Source organism: Engystomops pustulosus, chromosome 1, assembly GCF_040894005.1.
Source record: "Engystomops pustulosus chromosome 1, aEngPut4.maternal, whole genome shotgun sequence".
Lineage (NCBI taxonomy): Eukaryota > Metazoa > Chordata > Amphibia > Anura > Leptodactylidae > Engystomops > Engystomops pustulosus.
In genome coordinates this window covers 104533296-104553514 of record NC_092411.1, presented here as the reverse complement: position 1 = coordinate 104553514, position 20219 = coordinate 104533296, and the positions used below count along the sequence as shown (strand labels likewise).

At 41.2% G+C, this 20219-nt stretch overlaps 1 protein-coding gene and 1 long non-coding RNA gene across 2 annotated transcripts; one reads left to right on the top strand and one right to left on the bottom strand.

Annotated features, from left to right (window-relative positions):
- Positions 1-960: 960 nt before the first annotated feature.
- On the top strand, positions 961-5256 carry LOC140080750 (uncharacterized). Its single transcript, XR_011849916.1, has 3 exons — positions 961-1024; positions 1186-1322; positions 5124-5256. It is a non-coding gene; the product is annotated as an uncharacterized lncRNA (long non-coding RNA).
- Positions 5257-8275: 3019 nt separating this feature from the next.
- On the bottom strand, positions 8276-19988 carry NFIL3 (nuclear factor, interleukin 3 regulated). The gene is made up of 2 exons (XM_072150760.1): positions 19763-19988; positions 8276-10417 (listed from the first exon to the last, which is right to left on the bottom strand). The coding sequence occupies exon 2, from the start codon at positions 10227-10229 to the stop codon at positions 8856-8858; it is 1374 nt and encodes a 457-aa protein (XP_072006861.1). The 5' UTR covers positions 10230-10417; positions 19763-19988; the 3' UTR covers positions 8276-8855.
- Positions 19989-20219: the final 231 nt, after the last annotated feature.

Here is a 20219-nt window from a genome sequence, read left to right as displayed (position 1 = left end):
TCACTCGCTCTCCTTGCCTGTCTCGCGCTCACTCGCTCTCATTGCCTGTCTCGCGCTCACTCGCTCTCCTTGCCTGTCTCGCGCTCACTCGCTCTCCTTGCCTGTCTGGCGCTCACTCGCTCTCCTTGCCTGTCTGGCGCTCACTCGCTCTCCTTGCCTGTCTGGCGCTCACTCGCTCTCCTTGCCTGTCTGGCGCTCACTCGCTCTCCTTGCCTGTCTGGCGCTCACTCGCTCTCCTTGCCTGTCTCGCGCTCACTCGCTCTCCTTGCCTGTCTCGCGCTCACTCGCTCTCCTTGCCTGTCTCGCGCTCACTCGCTCTCCTTGCCTGTCTCGCGCTCACTCGCTCTCCTTGCCTGTCTCGCGCTCACTCGCTCTCCTTGCCTGTCTCGCGCTCACTCGCTCTCCTTGCCTGTCTCGCGCTCACTCGCTCTCCTTGCCTGTCTCGCGCTCACTCGCTCTCCTTGCCTGTCTCGCGCTCACTCGCTCTCCTTGCCTGTCTCGCGCTCACTCGCTCTCCTTGCCTGTCTCGCGCTCACTCGCTCTCCTTGCCTGTCTCGCGCTCACTCGCTCTCCTTGCCTGTCTCGCGCTCACTCGCTCTCCTTGCCTGTCTCTTTCCCTATCCATATTACCTCACACATAAGCTTTATGCTTATTGCCTGTATTAACCAATTTTTATGCTTATTTTATGCAATGTTTTATGCTTATTGCCTGTATTAACCAATCAAAGCTCAGAGCTCATATTAATGACCTGTGGCAAAATGTTAACCAATCACGGCTCAGCTTCTGACTGCCACAGCAGCAGACAATGGCTCCTGTATATGGTGATCAATAAGTGTATTTTGAAAAGCGCGGGTTGAAAATTTTGATGAAAAATTTAATTCAGTTTATAATGTTCTTTATTTGGAAATTTTAAACGGTGCAGATTACTTATTATGTTACATTTTTTAAACTTTTTTTTTCTTACAGGTTAGTTTGAACAAGCAATCCTCTGATCAGCATGTAAAGGGTTAACACCCCTTAGAAGTGAGTGTCCGCTGTAATATACAAAGGATATATAACAAAGTATTGAGATGAACTTTTGTTATTGACCAAATACTTGTATTCTACCATAACTTGCAAATACATTTTTTAAAAATCAGACAATGTGATTTTCTGGATGTGTTTTCACGTTTTGTCTCTCATAGTTGAGGTCATTTTAAGACACGGAGGGAAAGGAAACAATGGGAGTATAAATTAATTAGAAGATTCAACACCTTCCAGTGGTCTTAACATTCATGCCAGCTTCATGACCTCCTACCTCTGACCTGGAGGCCACAAGCAGGTAAGAGCCAGGGCTGTTGTGTCTCGCCTCACAGGTTTTTAATGTTTTTATTGCCATCCTGAAAAGATGTCCCTGTATTTATCAAACTATTGTTTTAGAGGTTTTTTTTTTACTATCCTTTGATGACCACTGTTTAGTGTGTATAAAATGCTGTGAATTTTCTGTTTCATGCATAACATCATGTCTGACAAAAAGAACTAGTATTCCTGAAAGCTCACCATCAAATATACTCAGTTAGCCTCAAAAAGGTCTCGCCTGATTTCTTCACTCTTCTTATGGTGTAACCAAATCCAGCTCACCTGGCCCTCTCACATTCAGAGTGTGCACCTATCCCCACCCCGAAACAGGTGACAAATAGCAAACAGAAAGAAAGTGTACTCCAGCACTCCATCGGATGGTAAAACATCAGTCCTTTTTATTTTATTATTTTAAAACAAAGTGTTTTGACTAATCATAGTCTTAATAATGGTATCCCATACCATGATTAAGACTATGATTAGTCGAAACAGGTTGGTTTAAGGGCTGCATCTCTTATGCAATATGGACTTTTAGATATTAAAATTAAAAAGACTGCTATTTTACCATCCGATGGAGTGCTAGAGTACACTTTCTTTCTGTTTGCTTCCTATGGTGTAGTAGTGGGAGAGCTTGCACAATTGGTGGCTGAATAAATACTTTTTTTTCCCCCTTACTGTATGTAGCAACCCCTCCTCATTCTGTATACTTATCTACAGTACCCCACCATGGCATACCTTACAGAGATCCTGCAGCCGCTTCTTCTCCTGTCACCTCTGCATTGGCTCTTCGACTTGCAGTTGGACACAGGTCTCATAGAGAAGGTAGATCGAGGTATCTCTCCTGCACCGCTCTGACTCAAGAATTGATTCCCTAATTACCGGTACAGACGTGCTAAATAGCTTTGGTGGGCGTTTTGAGCCCACATTATAATCCACAATTGACAATAGTGGGTGATAATAAGGTTAACTCCACATAAATCAGGTAAAGCTCTTGTAATATCCTTTAATACAACACATGGCACCTAGAACTATGTAACTTACTTTAGGTCTCTATCTCTCTATTAAGCATTCACATACCTTTTTTCCTGTTTAGAAAAGCAAATGGTAAGCCGAAAGGCATTGTGTACTAAGATAATCTATCATCAAAACCGGTCAGGATTATATTTGTTATCCATGGTCTCATTCCTTCTTAAATCAACTTTTAAATTTAAGTAAATGCTAAATAGACCAGAGCAGCTCTGGGCTGGACATTAACAGAGCCCCTTTGTGCTGAAATTTACATACTGTTACACTGTCTAGGAGCACTCCCCCCCCCCCCCCTTCCCCCTCAGTGTGAGGAAGGCCGTACTGAGGGAGCAGGGGAGAGCGGAGGCATGCTCCTGCACAGTGTTACAGCCTGTGAAGACAGTGCATGGATGGGTTCAGTTAACGATTAGCATAATTTTACGTTAACATTAGAAGGAAGGAGACCATGGTTAACAAATATAAGAGGATTACCACAGTTACGGTGCCTGGATCTATGCATTTGACAATATTAGTCCCTGGCTCTTTATGACCATCCAACTGTGACTATGTAGGTAACAATGGATTTATGATTGTCCTCATATTTATCACCCAATGTACACTATTGGAATATGAATTTACCTTTACATTATTTATTTGATCTTATCTTTGGACATGCTTTATCCCTTGCCTAATCATTGTGTTACCTGATTGATTTATTTGTCGGGACTATTGTTTTATTCTCTGTCTTATGCACCATGAGCATGCTTTTTAATGGTTTTTAATCATGTTAATGATTTATTTAATAAAGATCTATGAATTTATATCATGAACACCCTCTTGTACTTATTTTTTGGTCCTGGATCTATGAATTTGTGTACCTGGTTTATCATGATGGATTTTGAGGGTAGATTTATTTTTGTATTTTTGGTAAGGAGGGTGTGGGTTCTTGGGAGATTTGCCTGGCTGGGGAATGCAGTAAGTGACAATAGGCATGTATTAATTACTTACTTTTTTAGTAGAAAATAATAAACTATAGTAGAAACTGTGTTTATAACTAACAAAAATAGCAAGCATTAAAGGGGTTGTCTGATACCTAAAAAAGATATGTGCCTGGGAGCGGGTTTTTTTAAAGAAATAAACATTTTACTTACCTCCGCGGTCTCTACCCGTTTGTTTACAGGGCACGCCGGAAGCTGAACTCTGAACCCTGTTGTAAATAAAATGGGCACGGACCAGAGAGACAGCGCCGCAGGACATAAAGAAGGACCGCAGAGGTAAGTAAATGTTTATTTTTTTAAGCAGCACCCTCCCAACTACTTATATATTTTTTTTTTAAGGTCTCGAACCCTGTAACTTGTAGCATCACTGTAAACAACAAAATTGGAGCAGAAAAATGAGGCTAAAGCAATATGATATGTTCTATATGTCTCATGTTAGTGTACATCCTGTTGTCATTATGTGTTTTGTATTTGCTTTTGCGTTCCTGAAGTGAACACATCTATCGATTAGGTAGAAAAAGGATGCAGACACGCTGTCCTGCTATAAATAGACAGCTAGGCAAACAAACACACATGCTAACATTTCCAAGAAACTACAATGTTTTCCGATGAGCTGTTGTTACTTCACTATCTTGTTTTTTGCGCACTCATTTGCAGCAAGCTGTTTAGTCATGTCTTTAAATAGAATTTGCAAAGCGCTGTTCTTAAGCCCCTTAGCCATTAACTGAAACATCTTCTCTCAAAAGGTTATTTTCCAATGAATGTTTTCTCGTGTTTTAATGAAAAGGTACTTCACAAAATGTTTGTGCACATATTTGTATAATAAATTGCAGCTACATTTAAGGACTGTTAAGTATCTAAATTGATTTACATAATTGTGAGGTGTGCTACACATTGGTTCACAGTATTCGCCTTCACAATTAAATTGGTTGTGCTACTAAAGATACATCCCCCTACAGAAAGTGTCCCATATGGAATGGAGCACAGGTGCATTTATATAGTTTTATCATATTTCACAGCCAAGAGTGTAATAATCACTTAGGCAGGGAATGCAACTGTGGATGGAGGGGGCCCACATCTGTCAGAAAGCAAACTGCGGGTCCATAAGAAAGAAAAAGGGTAAGACATCCATACAATTGGTTACCAGAGGGGGCAGGCAAAGACACATCTGCAAGCTCTGCTTACACACACTGTATGACGTTATTACACCGTGCCACCGATGGATCATACAGTGTGTGTGGGCAGAGCACACAAACCTTTCTGGACATTTCAAGAAAGAGGGGGGGGGTAGTAAATACATAAGGGGGGCTGCTGCTAGACAGTACATATATAAGGGGGGGCTGCTTCTGGACAATATTTGATAAGGTAGGCTGCTGCTGGACAGTACATTAATAAGGGGGGCTGCTTGACAATATATTAATAAGATTGGCTGCTGCGAGACACTTTATTAATAAGGGGGACTTTTGGACAGTATATTTGTAGAGTTACAATACACAATTTCTGTTACTGGGCCTAGGCATCTGTGCGCAAGTGGTATTTTATATCTTTTATGAGGTAACATGTTCTTAAGTGAACTGTTTTATGTATTTATTGTACCAATGTAACTAGTAGGCAGAGAATGAGTTATGTTGAGACTGCACTTCACACACCAACTGGCGACTGTCACAGGTGTCCCTGTGATCCATGTCCTGGATCGCAGGCACACCTGTGCCCCTCTCCGTGGCGGCGCTGCTCTGTCCCCTGGCCCGCACTCACCTCTCCATGCTTTTGCTCCCATCCAGGCTAGGCCGCGCACACGTCCTCACCCTAGGGTGCTCTTGCTCCAGCACTCGAAGATTTAAAGGCCGCCTGCCTTGAACTTCTGCCTGCTTCTGACCACGAGACTGCCTGCTGAATCTGTACAACGACCTCGGCTGCCACCACAGGTTAGTCGCACCTGTGGAACGACCTGGTGGCACCCTTCCCCAGCAAGTCCATCCTGCTTTTCAGCGGGCTCTGGTGAAGACCAGATGCCACTTAGATTCCGGTCCCTGGTGTCAGCTAGTACCACCTCCCACAGTGGTCCAGAGGGTCCACTGACCCTGAACCCCGACAGCAACAATGACACAGACAGTATGTGGTGGGAACTACTTCTGGTAGTGTTAGTACTTTCCAGTTTACTTAGAGCCTGCTGGAAGGTAGGTAGGACATGCAAATGAGGGCAACAACCACAAACAACTCCTCTAAAACCTCTACTCCACTGGAAGTGGCTTCCAGAAAAGAGAGATGTTACAGGGAAGCACCAGAGAGTAACCTGTTCTGGTGGAAGCCCTTGTATCCTCCCAGCCATCTAGGTAACTGCACCACTCTCACCCTGCAGCTCATTGCATACCCTTACCCAGAGCTCAGCGCTTTACATACAGTGGAGAGAAGCTTAAACACCTACAGACTTTGCTACTATCAGCATCATCCTCTCCCTTGTCCCTCTCTCTCGCTCGATAATATATTTTAATGGGGACTACTCCTAGAAAGAATATTGATAAATTAGCATATTGGACAGTGCAGACGGTCCCCTACTTAAGAACACTCAAATTACATACGACCCCTAGTTACAAACGGACCTCTGGATATTGGTAATTTATTGTACTTTAGTCCCAGGCTACAATAAACAACTATAACAGTTATCACAGGTGTCTGTAATGAAGCTGTATTGTTAATCCTGATTCTTATGACAACCCAACATTTTTAAAATCCAATTGTCACCGAGACCAAAAAAGTTCTGGCTGGAGCTACAATGATAAAATATACAGTTCCCACTTACATACAAATTCAACTTAAGAACAAACCTACAGACCCTATCTTGTATGTAACCCGGGGACTGCCTGTACATTACTAAAGGGGCTTTGAGTATATGAGTTTGCTGCTATATTTATATGTCTGTAGCATATACTGTATTTGTATTCCTGAATGTTATATGTGGGATGGGGTTTGCAGTGCAAGTTCGCACAGGCCACTGGAGTCTTGTTACGCGAGTTGTCACAGCCCTTTACAGATCATGGGGCATATATATATATACAAAATAAGACATTACAGTTTAAAACATGGTCAAGTGAACCGTGATAGGACTGCCCCTACAAATGAGAAACCCAAAACAAATTTAAGGTAAGTTCATTTTTCACATTGGCAGGGGACAGGGATTGGAAATTATACTTGCCTCTGTGTCCTGAACCTGGCAGACCCTTAATATCAATAGACAATGAAAGGTAATATTTCAGCAGTTAAGACTATGCAAAATTACAGAAAGTAGTATCCATGTTTAATCATACCAGTGAAAAGTGAAGTTATAATGCAACAATGCAACTCTACAACTGTGATTAAGTCATTCAGCCTGAAGAGCTTTCTGCTTTTCTCACCAAGAGGCTACACAACCCCCCCCCCCCCCCCAGCACTGTTGTAAGAACTTTAGCAGCATCATGCTTGTGTACTACTATTCATTCAGAGGGGATGGCCTGTGAGCACTGTTAGTTGGGCTTTAGTTTTCCCAGCATCGGTTCCCATTCACTGCACTAGCCCCTTTTTCTATGTTTTTATGTTTAATGCATTCTGAGCCAAGCTGTTTTTGGGTCATCCGTGTGGACCTAGACTTGAGACTTTATGGGTCTGCCTGCCAAGTATTCTGATTTTTATGCACCATTTGCTTTGCTCTTCTACCTGGTGAGCGTGTGCATGTAGGAGGGTGCTCTCTGCCTTGATATTCCTGTCTGTTGCATTATTATACTCCTGCCTTTCTTTTTGCTTTCGAATGCCTTCTTGCATAGAGCAGTTTATGACACCCCCAGTTCGAGAATATAACTACTATACTACTGCCTCCTATAAACAAGAATATAACTACTATAATAATTCCAAATATGAACAAGAATATAACTACTATACTACTGCCCCTATAGTAAAACATTACTATAACACTGCTCCCTTCAGGCCTTATCTTCCTCCTCACCTCACTCAGGTAGCCCCCAATGTCTGCTACTCCCCCCTGGTATTGCCTCCCTCCTTAAACAGAATCCAACCCCCTGGTCTTGTCACCCGCTCCCCCATCTCTCCACAGCACACAATTCCCTCCCAGATCTGCCCCCACCAAAACATGCCCCACTCCACAACAAATAATCCCAGATCTTACCCAGAATCCCCACAGGTCCATCCATCCTTGATCCCCTCTTCACTGTCAGCAGCCCTGCTGTATGTGATTGAGAAGCCAGAGGGTCATGTGATGATTACATCATCACAGGTCTTTTAGCAGGCAGGCTGTAGGAGCTGTATTTCTGTATAGAAATACAGCTGCCATAGCGACCCCTGCAGCGAGACCTTGAATGATGTCATTCAAGGTCCCGTTGCAACTAGTGTGTGCATAATGTACAGTTGTTTTATTGCGATGTGGAAAAAATGCTATAAAATCATGACTCCAACGACTTTAGGCGACCCCTATGTTTTGGTCGTTCGACTCCGCTTGGGTCGGGACCCACAGGTTGATAATCTCTGCCCTAAAGTTTGCCTGTTTTCTTCTACCAATAATTGTGTAGTTAATGAAGTATTCTATAAAGTTTCAGGTTTTCTTATATATAGAATTGTAATAAAAAACTTCTCTTTAACACTTCAGAGGATGAAACAACCCCATTACTTGATATAATATGAAGCCTGATGTTTCTTGGATGGCTTTATCATTCTCACTTTATTATTATCATTATTACTCTTAAGACTTTTAATGTCTTAATTCCCTGTTTTTGCCAATAGTAAAAGAAAAAAAGTGAACTGATAATATCAGAGAGCTGGAGGTATTATGTTGTGTGAAGTAACAATCTGTTAATGTATAGAATATATGGTGGCCTGTGGTATGCATACAAGCTGATGTTCCAGGATGAATAAGGTAAATATAAATGTCAAATATAATGATATCAAGTTGTTTTACCTTCACTTTATTGAGGAACCCTATTAGGGCATACGTATAAAAAGATAAAATAAGCAAAACAATATCACCTTTCATAATCAGGCGCTCAGCTGGTAAGTGTTCACTTTTGTTTCACAACTGCAATAATCAATTTTGGGCCACATACACATATTACCCAGAACGACATAAAAACAAATTTACACATTTTCCATTTTTACACTGGTACATATTAAAAACACAATACTTTCTAATTACCCCTGGATTTAGACCAACGTTCCTTCTTCGTCACCAATACTTTATTATAAGTGGTAACCCGCACAGTTTATAACAGACCAGCAAAAATAGGTTTTTAAATATTTACAACCTTGCAATAGCTACGTAACTGTACACAAGGCATAGTGATCATAATAACACAATCTAGTCTTCAGAATATTGTGCACAAAAAAAGACAATATTTAGTAGACATCATTACATGAACAAAACAGTGAAATGACGTCACAAGTCCAGTGAAAATCAGCATCTTACAAAACATACCAATTTACTGCAAACAACAACTTTAACATTAAGAATCTGAATTCATTTCAGTAGTAATTTAGCTGGAATCTGACGTACAGATAAGTCTTTTCAGCGTGGCCACCTCGGCAGATAGATTTGCAATACCTCGCTTTAAGTACAAGCTCTCTGGCTCAGAAGCTTTGTAGACATTGTCTGACATTCCGGCAATTGCAGAAGATTTGCAAATGTTTGGCATTTTATCAAGTTCCTGGTGGTGCCACTGTCCTGATTTTATAGGCCACTCTGGAATATTAGTCACTTGAACTGACAAGGGGGACAAAGAAGAATGTACCAGAGGTTCACTACTATGTTTTTCAAGGGGAAAGTGCCTTTTTGAGGACATGTCAATTGGCAGTGGCAGTTTTTGTGTGGCATCAAAATCGTTCTCCAGTGTTTCCACTTTTACCTGCATTGCTTTTGATTTGATTCGCAGTTTATGAGGCAGTGCAGAGGAGTTTACCTCTGGGACTTTTATGACCGTTGTATGACCATTTTTCAGTTCAACAGGGGAATGGATAGGACCTTTAGGAACTTGCTGTTCATCCTCCCCATCAGAAGTCTTTCCCACCACTCCTTCATCAGCCTCTGATGTTCTCGGAGAATTACTGGAGGAACTGTTAATCTGTAAGAGTGGGGGAGAATGTGCGTACGCAGGAAATGTACTTCCAATATAATTACGATAGATAGATGCAGCATAAGAGGGATTTTCTTCCCTAGGCTCCCGAGTGAAGCTCTCAATTTCCAAAGGTTCCTGCTTTACCCTTTGAAATGGCATTTCAGAGGTCCTGCAGTTGTTTTGGATAGGGTTTGTTTGGACGTGTTCTCCAGATGATACCTCAGATACATCAGAAATCGAGCTCTGAGGGGAGTGCTTGATTACAGAGATACAACTACTGCTTATCAAAGGGTGTTCATGTTCTCCTGACAAAGACCTTGCACTTGATTTAGCAGCTGCATATTCCTGGAAATATACAGCTGTGGCACTGGTAACTTTTTGTATCTCTTGGGCGTACGATGCAGAACTTATCAATCCAAATTTAAGTTTTAAGGATAGCAGCTCCGTTTTCAGGTTTGCATTTTCCTCGCCTAATGCAATCAGTTTATTTTCTAGAACCATATCATTCAGTCTGCGTTTTTCCCGAGATCGCTTTGCAGCCTCATTGTTTTTCCTTCTTTTTTCCCAGTAGGTGGCATCTTTTTTTTCATCAGGAATAAATTCTCTTTTTCTGCGACAGGAGGAGGACTTATTTTTTGAGCCCACCCCTTCATTATACAACATGTCGTTACTAGAGTCCATTGATTCAGACATGTCAGGCATATTGGGAGTAAGCACTAGCATATTTTCCATACTGTTCCTAGAATCGGCACCTTCTTGCTCTTTTTTAATGGTTGGCATTTTTCTGAGTTGCATCAGCCGCAACTGGTGATAGAAACAGCCCACCGTTACTGCAGAGAACTTTCTGACAGTGTTTCTTAAACCGTGTGAACATTAATATCTTAATTATAATGAATTCCATTAGCTATTAATATGTCTTCCTAGGAGTTGAAACTTTAAGTCTGTGATCATCTTTTCCGTCTGCCACGAATATGCCTTCTTACCTGCAAAAATGAGAAAATATTGATTAAAAAAAATTATAATCAGGAAAAGAGGATTAAAAGCCACATTCAGACATAAAACACTGTCAGTATTTTGCAATACCAGTCTATAACTAAAAGTCCCTCTCCTAAGGAAGAAGTTTACCCTAAAACTACAGAAGTGTTGGTTTGCTATTGCAACCACAACCACAATCACAAACACTTCTGCAATTTTACATGTTTCTTTATACAGGGCATGTTTGTGGTTCATACAGAATTATAATCAGGTGCACCAATGCCTTCATACAAGCAGATTTGCTTTGCTTACATTACTCTTGCTGAGCTTGTCCCCAGTCTGAGGATGTAAGAGCAGTAATAGCGTGGAATGATTAATTGGTATTTCAAAGAGAAGTGGAAAAAGTGAACTTGAATGGAGAAGAAAAAGCCCCTGATAAACTAAATATATACCCAAACACAGTGAGCTTAAATGTCATGTGTTAACACATACTGGATGTAACCACATTTTGTAAAGCCAGTCTGGGGTCACACTTACACAATTCAACAATACTGTTTGATACAGATATTTCTGCTTTATATAATGGCATAATTTTTATGTGGCATTTGTGTTTCTTGGGTATACATTCTTGGTATATGTCAATTCCAGGCAAGGCACAGAGTTGCTGTTTCTTGCTTCGTCTTTCTGAGAGTGAAATGACAAAAAAAAAATGTTGCTTAGGCAATACTCATTGGAGAAAGAAGCTCAATACTTGAAACGGGTGATTCACATCCAATACCTAAATCTAACAATGCTACTGAATAAATAACAAACGATTATCACATGATTTCCGTGTAGAGGCCATTCATACAAGAAGTCATTAGCCAGTACGTGAAATGGATGACTTGCTGACTGTGACTATGCTTGGCAGAAAACTGATGCTTCTGTTTTTGTGACTTACTCACCATGGTTTGTTAGGTTTTCAGTGAATCAAAAATAGTAAAAGAACAACTGTTCACATAAAAATATCTAGCCAGCTAATGCTCAGTGAGAATGCTGCCAAGGTACACAAAGACAGCCAACAAGGTTAGCTTTTCACTCATTTACAATGGCTCATTAATCTAATTTTATCTCTCGCTCTCTTCATGGAATAAAACAACCCAAAGACAGACATCAAATCATTAATGGAATGAATATGCACAAATAAAAAAAAAAGTGTTGTATGAAACTAAGACGATTGCAAAATCACAAACTTAAGCTGGCAGTACATAGCCTAAATAGACAGCAAATAATTTAATATAAAACATATGCTTTTCTTTAACATCAGCAAAAACGTGTAGTGTCTTACTTTAAAGGGATTGTGTTATTAACTATATGCAACCCCTATTCACAGACAAGGAGATACATTTTGGATAACAGGGGTAAATCTCTGTCCTGTGCTCCATTGAGTTCTTTGGAACTTACAGTCGTTTAACAGGACTAACAAAACCCACAAGTCTAAGGGTGATGGCACAAGTGGTGTTTAGAACGCGTTTTTGGCCTGTTTTTAAGCTGTCCATCAAAAACCGCATGCGTTTTTAAAAAAAAACGTTTTTGACAGGTTTGAATTAAGATAATTGGTCAAACCAGACAAAAACGGATGCATTTTCAAAAAACACATGCGGTTTTTGACGGACTGCTTAAAAACGGGCCAAAAACGTGTTCAAAAGCCACATGAGCCATCACCCTAAAGCAGACAAGAAGACTTGTAGTCCCCGTTCTGCAGATTTCTCCCCAAACCTATGGACATTACCCAAATAAGGCAACATGAGCTGACATATCAGGATCATTATATTGCAACATAGAGATCATAGAAAAGTTTAATGGTGTTGATCATTATTTACTATCCTATTGTGAAACTCCTAATATATATTGCTCCAACTTTTTGCTGTAAATAGCCATCAACTGCACATCAGCTGCCACCAACTTGATTCTAAAAGCTATCCACAATGTGCCCACTGAATAACAAGTCTGGTATGTGGCATGCTGCCCCATCCGCACTATGGAGTATTACAACCAGACAACTGCTAGACATGTATATGTCCAGTAAGGACACAAATCTGCAGCAAGAGACAATGTGGGCGTTTCTTCAGACTTACATGTGGGTATAATGACCTTTGCTGTTTTATATGTTTATGTGCATTAATTTGAGGTGACATTTTGCACTTTTGAACATTTCATCTTGGAAATAATTACATACTGTATTGTCAGTGTTTCTGTTGAGGTCAGTGAAGAGGCTTTGTGAGTGACTAAGAGCTCTTCACAGACAATGGCATACTACATGTTAACTGAAATAAACTGTAATATGCATTTGCTGGTATATATTTTGACTAACATTAAAACTGGTTGCTAGAATTGCAACAAAAAGCAGTGACGGCTAACAAAACTGATGTTGTTCATAAAATGCTTTCCTGTCTCCCCATTCTGTACTGACTAGGGGGTCTTAATTACTTTCTATCAAGGAATAATGCATGGCATTTAGTATGGGCGGAATACTACCAGCCTGCACCCTGTAAATCAATGCTGATCATTGACTCTAGTGATCCTCATCCTTATCCATCTTCATATGAGTAAGTGGCGCTTGTTTTATTAAGTTTGTGGTAATGACTGTAAGAGTAGTTCTAACACTCTTGTGGCGTTTCATTTTGTTTCATCAATAGGCTCTGAATTAGCAGGTAATCTGCATACACATACAGAAACTGCAGCGCCTAGTTAAGTTACAGCAAAAGCGACACTTGTGAAATTCTTCTTTGTCTAAGCACAGCAGTTTGGAAGGTTCCCATTTCCAAGGGTCGGAGAGATGGCGCTCCACTGCTCACTGCTGCTGTAACAGATTATGTGGGCTAAAACCCACAAAACCACAAAGAAGGCAATCACAGCTCATCATGGAGATTGTGAAACAAAAGACAAGCACATCTACAAGTACAGTAAGTGTATTGTGTTTATAACTTGCCTTTATGGCCGTTCTCTAGGCACCTGACCAGTTTTTTTTATTCTTTTAGTGTAAGTAAATCTCCACATTACGTTTCATTGCTGATTCATAAATGCAATGACATAGACAGAGAGGGAACCAGAACATCCTGTCTTCATACCAGGGGTAATAAGGAAATGTTATCTGTCCAGTAGTATATTTATCTATCCAAGATTGTTACCCTTTCACATTATATAAGACATATCCCGACATCACAGTGTGATAATACGTATATTCAAAGAATTACATTCAAGAATAGCCAAGCAGAGATGCCCAATCTTCACACTCATAAGGAGCAGTATTCTTTCATGTACAGAAAGTTACTGAGTACATAAAAACCTCAAAACTCTCAGATGGTTTTATGATATGTAACTGGTGCATAGTAACCGCTTTCATCTTTAATCTTTATGATTTACAGTTCCAGACAGAAGAACTCGACTTTCTCCTTAGTTTACTAGCACATTACTTCTACACGTAACACACACACACACTAGTCTTACATAAACTGTTCCATAACAGTGGATGTTACCAGGTAATATATAATTACACTAAATCCATGGGAGATGCATTTCAATGCGACATGCTGGATTAGCACGTTTACCTAACCTGTTACTGAATGGACTTTGCTGCATACTACATGTTGGGAGTTGTCCTTTTCTGAGCTTCTTATCTCCTCATCTAATGAGGTCATACAAGTTAATAGACATGAAAAATAATGATTTAATAGGATTAACACAGAGGTAATAAATAAAAAAATATGCTAGTTTACTAGGTAAGAGGGCCTACCTGTAGTTTGAAGGTAAATTCACTTAAATATTAGGGTATTTAATTCTGAAGGAGTTGTGCCCGCTGTATATGTCATAAATGTTTCAACGGATGCATGTACCAGCTCTAGAACATTTTCCTCTTACCATTGTCTTGCAGCTGCTGTGACTGGAGATGTGGCCTTGCATGGGCAGATTGCCCCATTTAATTATGACTCTCTCCTGCAATGGTGATATTCACCCATTTCCACTTAGAAGACTAATAGGAAGTCACAAATTAAATATAGCAAGTTTATGCAGAGGTGTGAATTACATAGAGTGGTTCCAAATTGAGGTACCGATCAGTGGCTTTACATTTTCTATGTATTTTGATTAATATCATATTGTTAAAGAGGTTCCACAGTTTAATCAATAATAATGTAGCATATATTTATATAATAGTACATGGCCAGCTGAATCACATTCCTATGATATTGAGCATCTAGCTGGCTAATGAGCTTCCCCTTAATTTCTAGATTTTGGAATACTGATGGAGGGGTTTACATTCATTTCTGGAAGGATCTGAACTCCACAGACAATTCTGGTTCTTCTACAATATGTCATACTGGCATATATTTACTTCTTCAAAGAGCAATGGTAAATTGATAAAGTGACATGGTGTAAAGATGGCATCATATAATGGTGCCAAAAGTGATGTATACCTGCAAATTACTTACTGAAGGGCACCTGTCATCAGAAATTGACCAAATAAAAACCACTACCAGGATGTTGTCAAGCAGCTGAACACCTTCAATATCGTGTTTCTTTCATGACCCAATGTGATGGCATCCATAAAATCTACTTGGAAGTGAGATGTAAGTTGGTTGAATAACGTCAAGGAGGCAGAGATTTTAACACTGAAATAAAGCTCTCTCTTGCTCAGAAAGCCGCTTCATAATATTGTAATTGATGGCCCTGCATCCAGAGACATCACTAACCAGATCTCATGTTATCAATCACAGAGAAGGAGGCGTTCAGATCTTCCCACCTTGATGGCCCTGCATCCAGGGACATCACTAACCAGATCTCATGATGTCAATCACAGAGAAGGAGGCGTTCAGATCTTCCCACCTTGACTTCATTATTAAACTCTCCTCCTCCTTGACTTTATACAACCAATTTACAGCTCATTTCAAAGTTGATTTTCAGGATGCCGCCATCACACTACACCATGAAAGAAACATAAAACTATAAAGTGTCACACTGCTAGACAATATTCTGATAGTGGTTTATTAGGCCAATTGCTGATGACAGTTTCTCTTTGAGTCTAACTGCAGGTTTTTTTTATCAACCCCTATTAATCACATGTAAATACGAAGAACACATAGTACTGTGAGTAATGGCAGACGTATTCTGGAAAAGTCTATAAAAATGTTGCAAAGTTTACATTAGGATGCTATTAATAACCAAGTACAAAGTATCACAGTGCTGTGCTGTCACTCACAGCAGGCAGGGGAAAGCAGAGTGTGGCTGGATAAAAAGTCTATGGGGTAGTTTTATCAGAAAAGCCTCAAGGCACCTCTAAAGATGGCATAATCCCCTCAATACATATAATCAAGAATGAAGCCAACATTAGGAAAAAGTTATGATACCCTGATACACATTAGGTGGTCATCTGAGCTAAACTCACGATAAAGGAAATGTGAAGTTTCAGAAAATGCTAGCACTTTTCTAAGGACAGTTCATAACTTTTAAATTGTCAGTATTGACTCCATATTAGGCAGGCAGTGTTGGAGTACACGGACTCAATTAACCCTTGACATGCTCAATGTGAGTGCAGAAAGATATCTCTATGGTTGTAACATTTGGAAAACTCAAGTGACACTTGGCAGCTCACTAGCTTTGGCAACACTAACAGCACTAAAATGACTTCACACCAGAATTCCCGAACAACTGTTCCAAACCAAACCAGTTCCACAAGTCAAGAAGGAATCCCACTTTCGATGTACTTTTTACTTTCAGCGGCTAAATTTACCCAACGAACTAACTAACCTGTAATTACACACAATTTACCAAAAGCAGAAGACATGAATCTGTGTGGTCTAATGTTCCAAAAGTAAGAAACTAAAGCCATACAACTCTCTCCCCAATTGTTTCAGATAAAATAATATTTAGATTGGTAGGATGACCCCCAAGAGTTGAGCTGGAGGGCAGTGGTTGATGCAGGTGGGAATCTGGTGACTGCAATGGCCTGTGGATAAACTGTAGCCAAACACATGGATTTTTACAGAACTGCAAGAAAATCTTAGACTGGTGAAAAGTCGCCTGATGGAAAATGCTGGAGGAAAGGTGAATTGGATATGTTGGGTTTCACCATGTTTAATTTTCTTAACTGGAGATAAGCAGGCACCTGGCAGCAGTCTATTCCCATCTCCCTGTATAGATATCATACAGGTTTACAATGTTATAATAAACAGTAGTGAGTAGAATGTGCCATAGATCATACAATGTTTACTTGTTTGTGAATGTCACAGTAGGTCATAATGCTTCCTATCTTTACCTTAGCACTAAAACTTTTATGAAGTTGTTTTCCCCCTGTAGCAGTGGGGGAGGCTGAGAGTTCCCATCTCTCCCTGGTCTGTGGATTGCAATGTTAATGAACGACTACACACAAACATTGGGAATACGTGACTGGCAAAGCATCCCTCCCTCCTCCAGAGCTGCCTTGCCCGCTCTGTGCAAACAAACAGTGTTATCCTGTCTCCAAGATCATATTTCAAAACTGATTAGCACAGGGTGATCCTGAGCAGTCACCAGCAGCCGGGAATGAAGAATGGCAGCACAGCAGCTAGTACTAGCACCAAGGCTACAGCTAGCCAGCAGGCCCCATTACTTTGGGTAAAAAACCCCCTTACTGAAGGGTCAGGTTTCAAGAGTCATGTCAAATATGCAGCCTCTCCCTCCCATGCTGACATATCCTGTCTCTTTCACTTTAATGTAAGGACATTGGGTACATTTTCACATTCTTTCAGGAAAGTATGTATATTTATGTCATCATATATTTCGTAACCGAAAGTACAATCTAGAGATCTGGCCTGCAGCTTAACAATCCATACCAGCACACCCCCGCCTTATAGAGCACATCAGTGTCCTCCCTGTACCTCTCAAGCAGTTGTATAACTACTTTATATATAGGATACAGGGACCTTCAGAGTGTACAGCTCATGTATATCTGTATATTGTGCACATGCTACAGCAATGCCCCTATTAAGTGTTGTAGTGGGGTATACAGCATGTATATAGTTGTGTGAATATATCAGAGCTAATTATTAACACCCTGCCCCCATCTGGATAGAATATGAAGACTGTATCCAGGTAATATTGATACTAACATGTAGTAACATCAGTGTGGTATGACAGTGGTGCCAACCTTCTCCATATATGGAGGGCTCATTCCCGGGCCATCTTGTGACTGATATTATGCAATGGATATTACACAACTGTGTCACAGCTCAGGGATTTGTCCTGTCCCTTCCAATGGGCTCACTGTTCCCTCAGTTGCGGGTGACATTACGTCTTGGCTCTGAAACATTTGCCCTCAGGTTACTGACGACATCTCTGCCATAATCCATCTTGTAAACGTGGACAGCCTGCGGCAGGTGACAATAGGAAAGCGGGGAGTTCTGGGATATATATATATATATATATATATATATATATATATATATATATAAAAAGATATATAGGGACAGTAGTAGCACATGTAAAATGTGTAGGACACATGATGAGACTTGTAGTCCGCCCACAATGAGGAGGCAGAGTACGGCGGTTCATTGAGAAGCTGCGGCTCGTACGTGCTATCCCCAGCTCCAGGCTACCCCTGGCGGAGTGGCACACACGGCATGGGCACGGCTGCATGCTTCCCTGCAGGAGAACAAAGGAATGCGGAGCCCGGCCGTGCCGCTCCTCCCTGCCCGCATTCACGTGCTCTGCCCTCCATCACAACAAGCGCCCGCCACATACACGGCGCCATGTGTACAGCCAGCGCGGCCATTGTCTACTCGCATCACCCGGGGGAGCGCGGCAATGACATTGACCGAGCCTCAGTCACATGCTGCTGGGACAAATATAGACGTGCCGGTCCCTGAGGAGAATGAGCTCACAGTCATTGTCTGCCTATAAAGGAGTAGACACCCGCAAATACATGAATGACCCCCCCCCCCCCCCTTCGCTTATTATTGCGCTGATACTGCCCTATTGTTACAAGCTTAGAAAATCGCATCATCAGCTCCCCTTTCACACACAGAGCCAGGACTGCCGGCTTATGCTGAGGTTACATAATAGCATTTCCAGGAACTCGCTGCTGCCAGTGACACCCAGCCCCAGACATTCAGCACGATGGATGGAGAGAGGGAGACAGCTATGCCAGATAGTATGTGTGATAGCAATACTGTGTATGATACAGAATAGATATGTGATACAGAAATACTGTGTATGATACAGAATCGATGTGTGTACGAGACAGATGAATGAATAAAAAGGAATAGTACGTATCATACAGAACAGATTTGTGAATAGTAAAGTGTGATGCAGAACATCGATATATAATTAGTATGGATGATAGAGGCTGCATGTACGAGGCAGAGAAGAATGTACAATATACAATGGGTGTATGAGACAGGTACTAATAGTATGTGTGATAGAGAATAATGATACATTAATACAGATAGTATGAATGAAAATAGATATATGAGATACAAGTAGTATGTTCCATAGAGAATATATGTATAAGAGAGATACAAGTAGAACGTATAATTGAGTATATATAACAAATAGTATGTTCTATATATAATATACGTATGAGAGATACAAGTAGCATGAATTATAGAAAGTATGTATACAAATAGTATTTACAACAGAGAATTGATACTAGCGATACTAGTATGAATAACAGAGTATGAATATATGAAAAGTAGAGCAATATAGATACACATCATATATAATATAAGGATGGATGATGAGAATAAATGGATAGACAGGTATATATGGATGATATATATAAATAGCTGATAGGAGGATCCCCCTCTCCTTCTAGTACACACAGCAGCCTAATAATCACGTGCTACATTGTATATAGATGAAGCCGTACACTCAGCTATGATATAATAGACATTGTGAGCCGCACTGTATACATGCCTGCCAGCCCCGTATACACACATACATGGGTTATGCAATATATTAGAGCCTCCTCCTCCCCCGGCTCCCAGACAACAAAAGAACACATCATCCCAGTAAAGTCATCCATCTCTCAGCACTTGAGCCAGTGCCCCACAGCTTGCTGCACGTATCGCATGTATTGTGCCCACCTGTCCTATGTGTACATCTGCATAGAGATTGTAAGCTCTTCGGGCACGTTATTCTCGTGATGTGACACGTCGTGTGTTTGCTGCCTCCCCTATAGTAGAGGTCATTGTTCTTCTTACACCGTGGGTATAGTGGCAGCTCTCAGGTTGTAAAGTGGCAGATCACTCATTGTCACATTCATTCCCATTCAGACATATTTACACAACAATACAATGTAAAAGCCACACCACTGTGTACGTGCTGGCCCGCAGTCTTACCTCAGGGGGTGACACCTCCAGGAGGACATGGCAGTACCCGGCTGTGTGTGATGGCAGCTAGCACTCCTAGGCAGTGTGTCCCCTCTCCAGCCGCCGCTGCTGCTGCTCCACAGATCTGTGTTAGTAGGTCAATACTCCTCAGTGTTACTCTGTGTGCACTTCCAGGCGTACAGTGACTCAAACAGGAGTCTCCTGCAGCCAATCACAGCTCCGGCATTTTCAAGTGTTGACCAATGAGAGCGCGGTGCTGGGGACAGGGGGCGGGCCGCTGTGAAAGCATTAAGAACTCTGCTTGCGAACACGGTGTTACTGTAGAGCGTGTAGCTCTTGTCCTGTGTATTGCATAACAGGCCCGGGGGGGGGGGGAGAGAGAGGGAGGGGGGCATTTACGTAACTGCCGGGCAGCGGCGGCACATTAACCCCTAGTGTGCGGCGCCCAGGTGAATGAGGCAGCGTT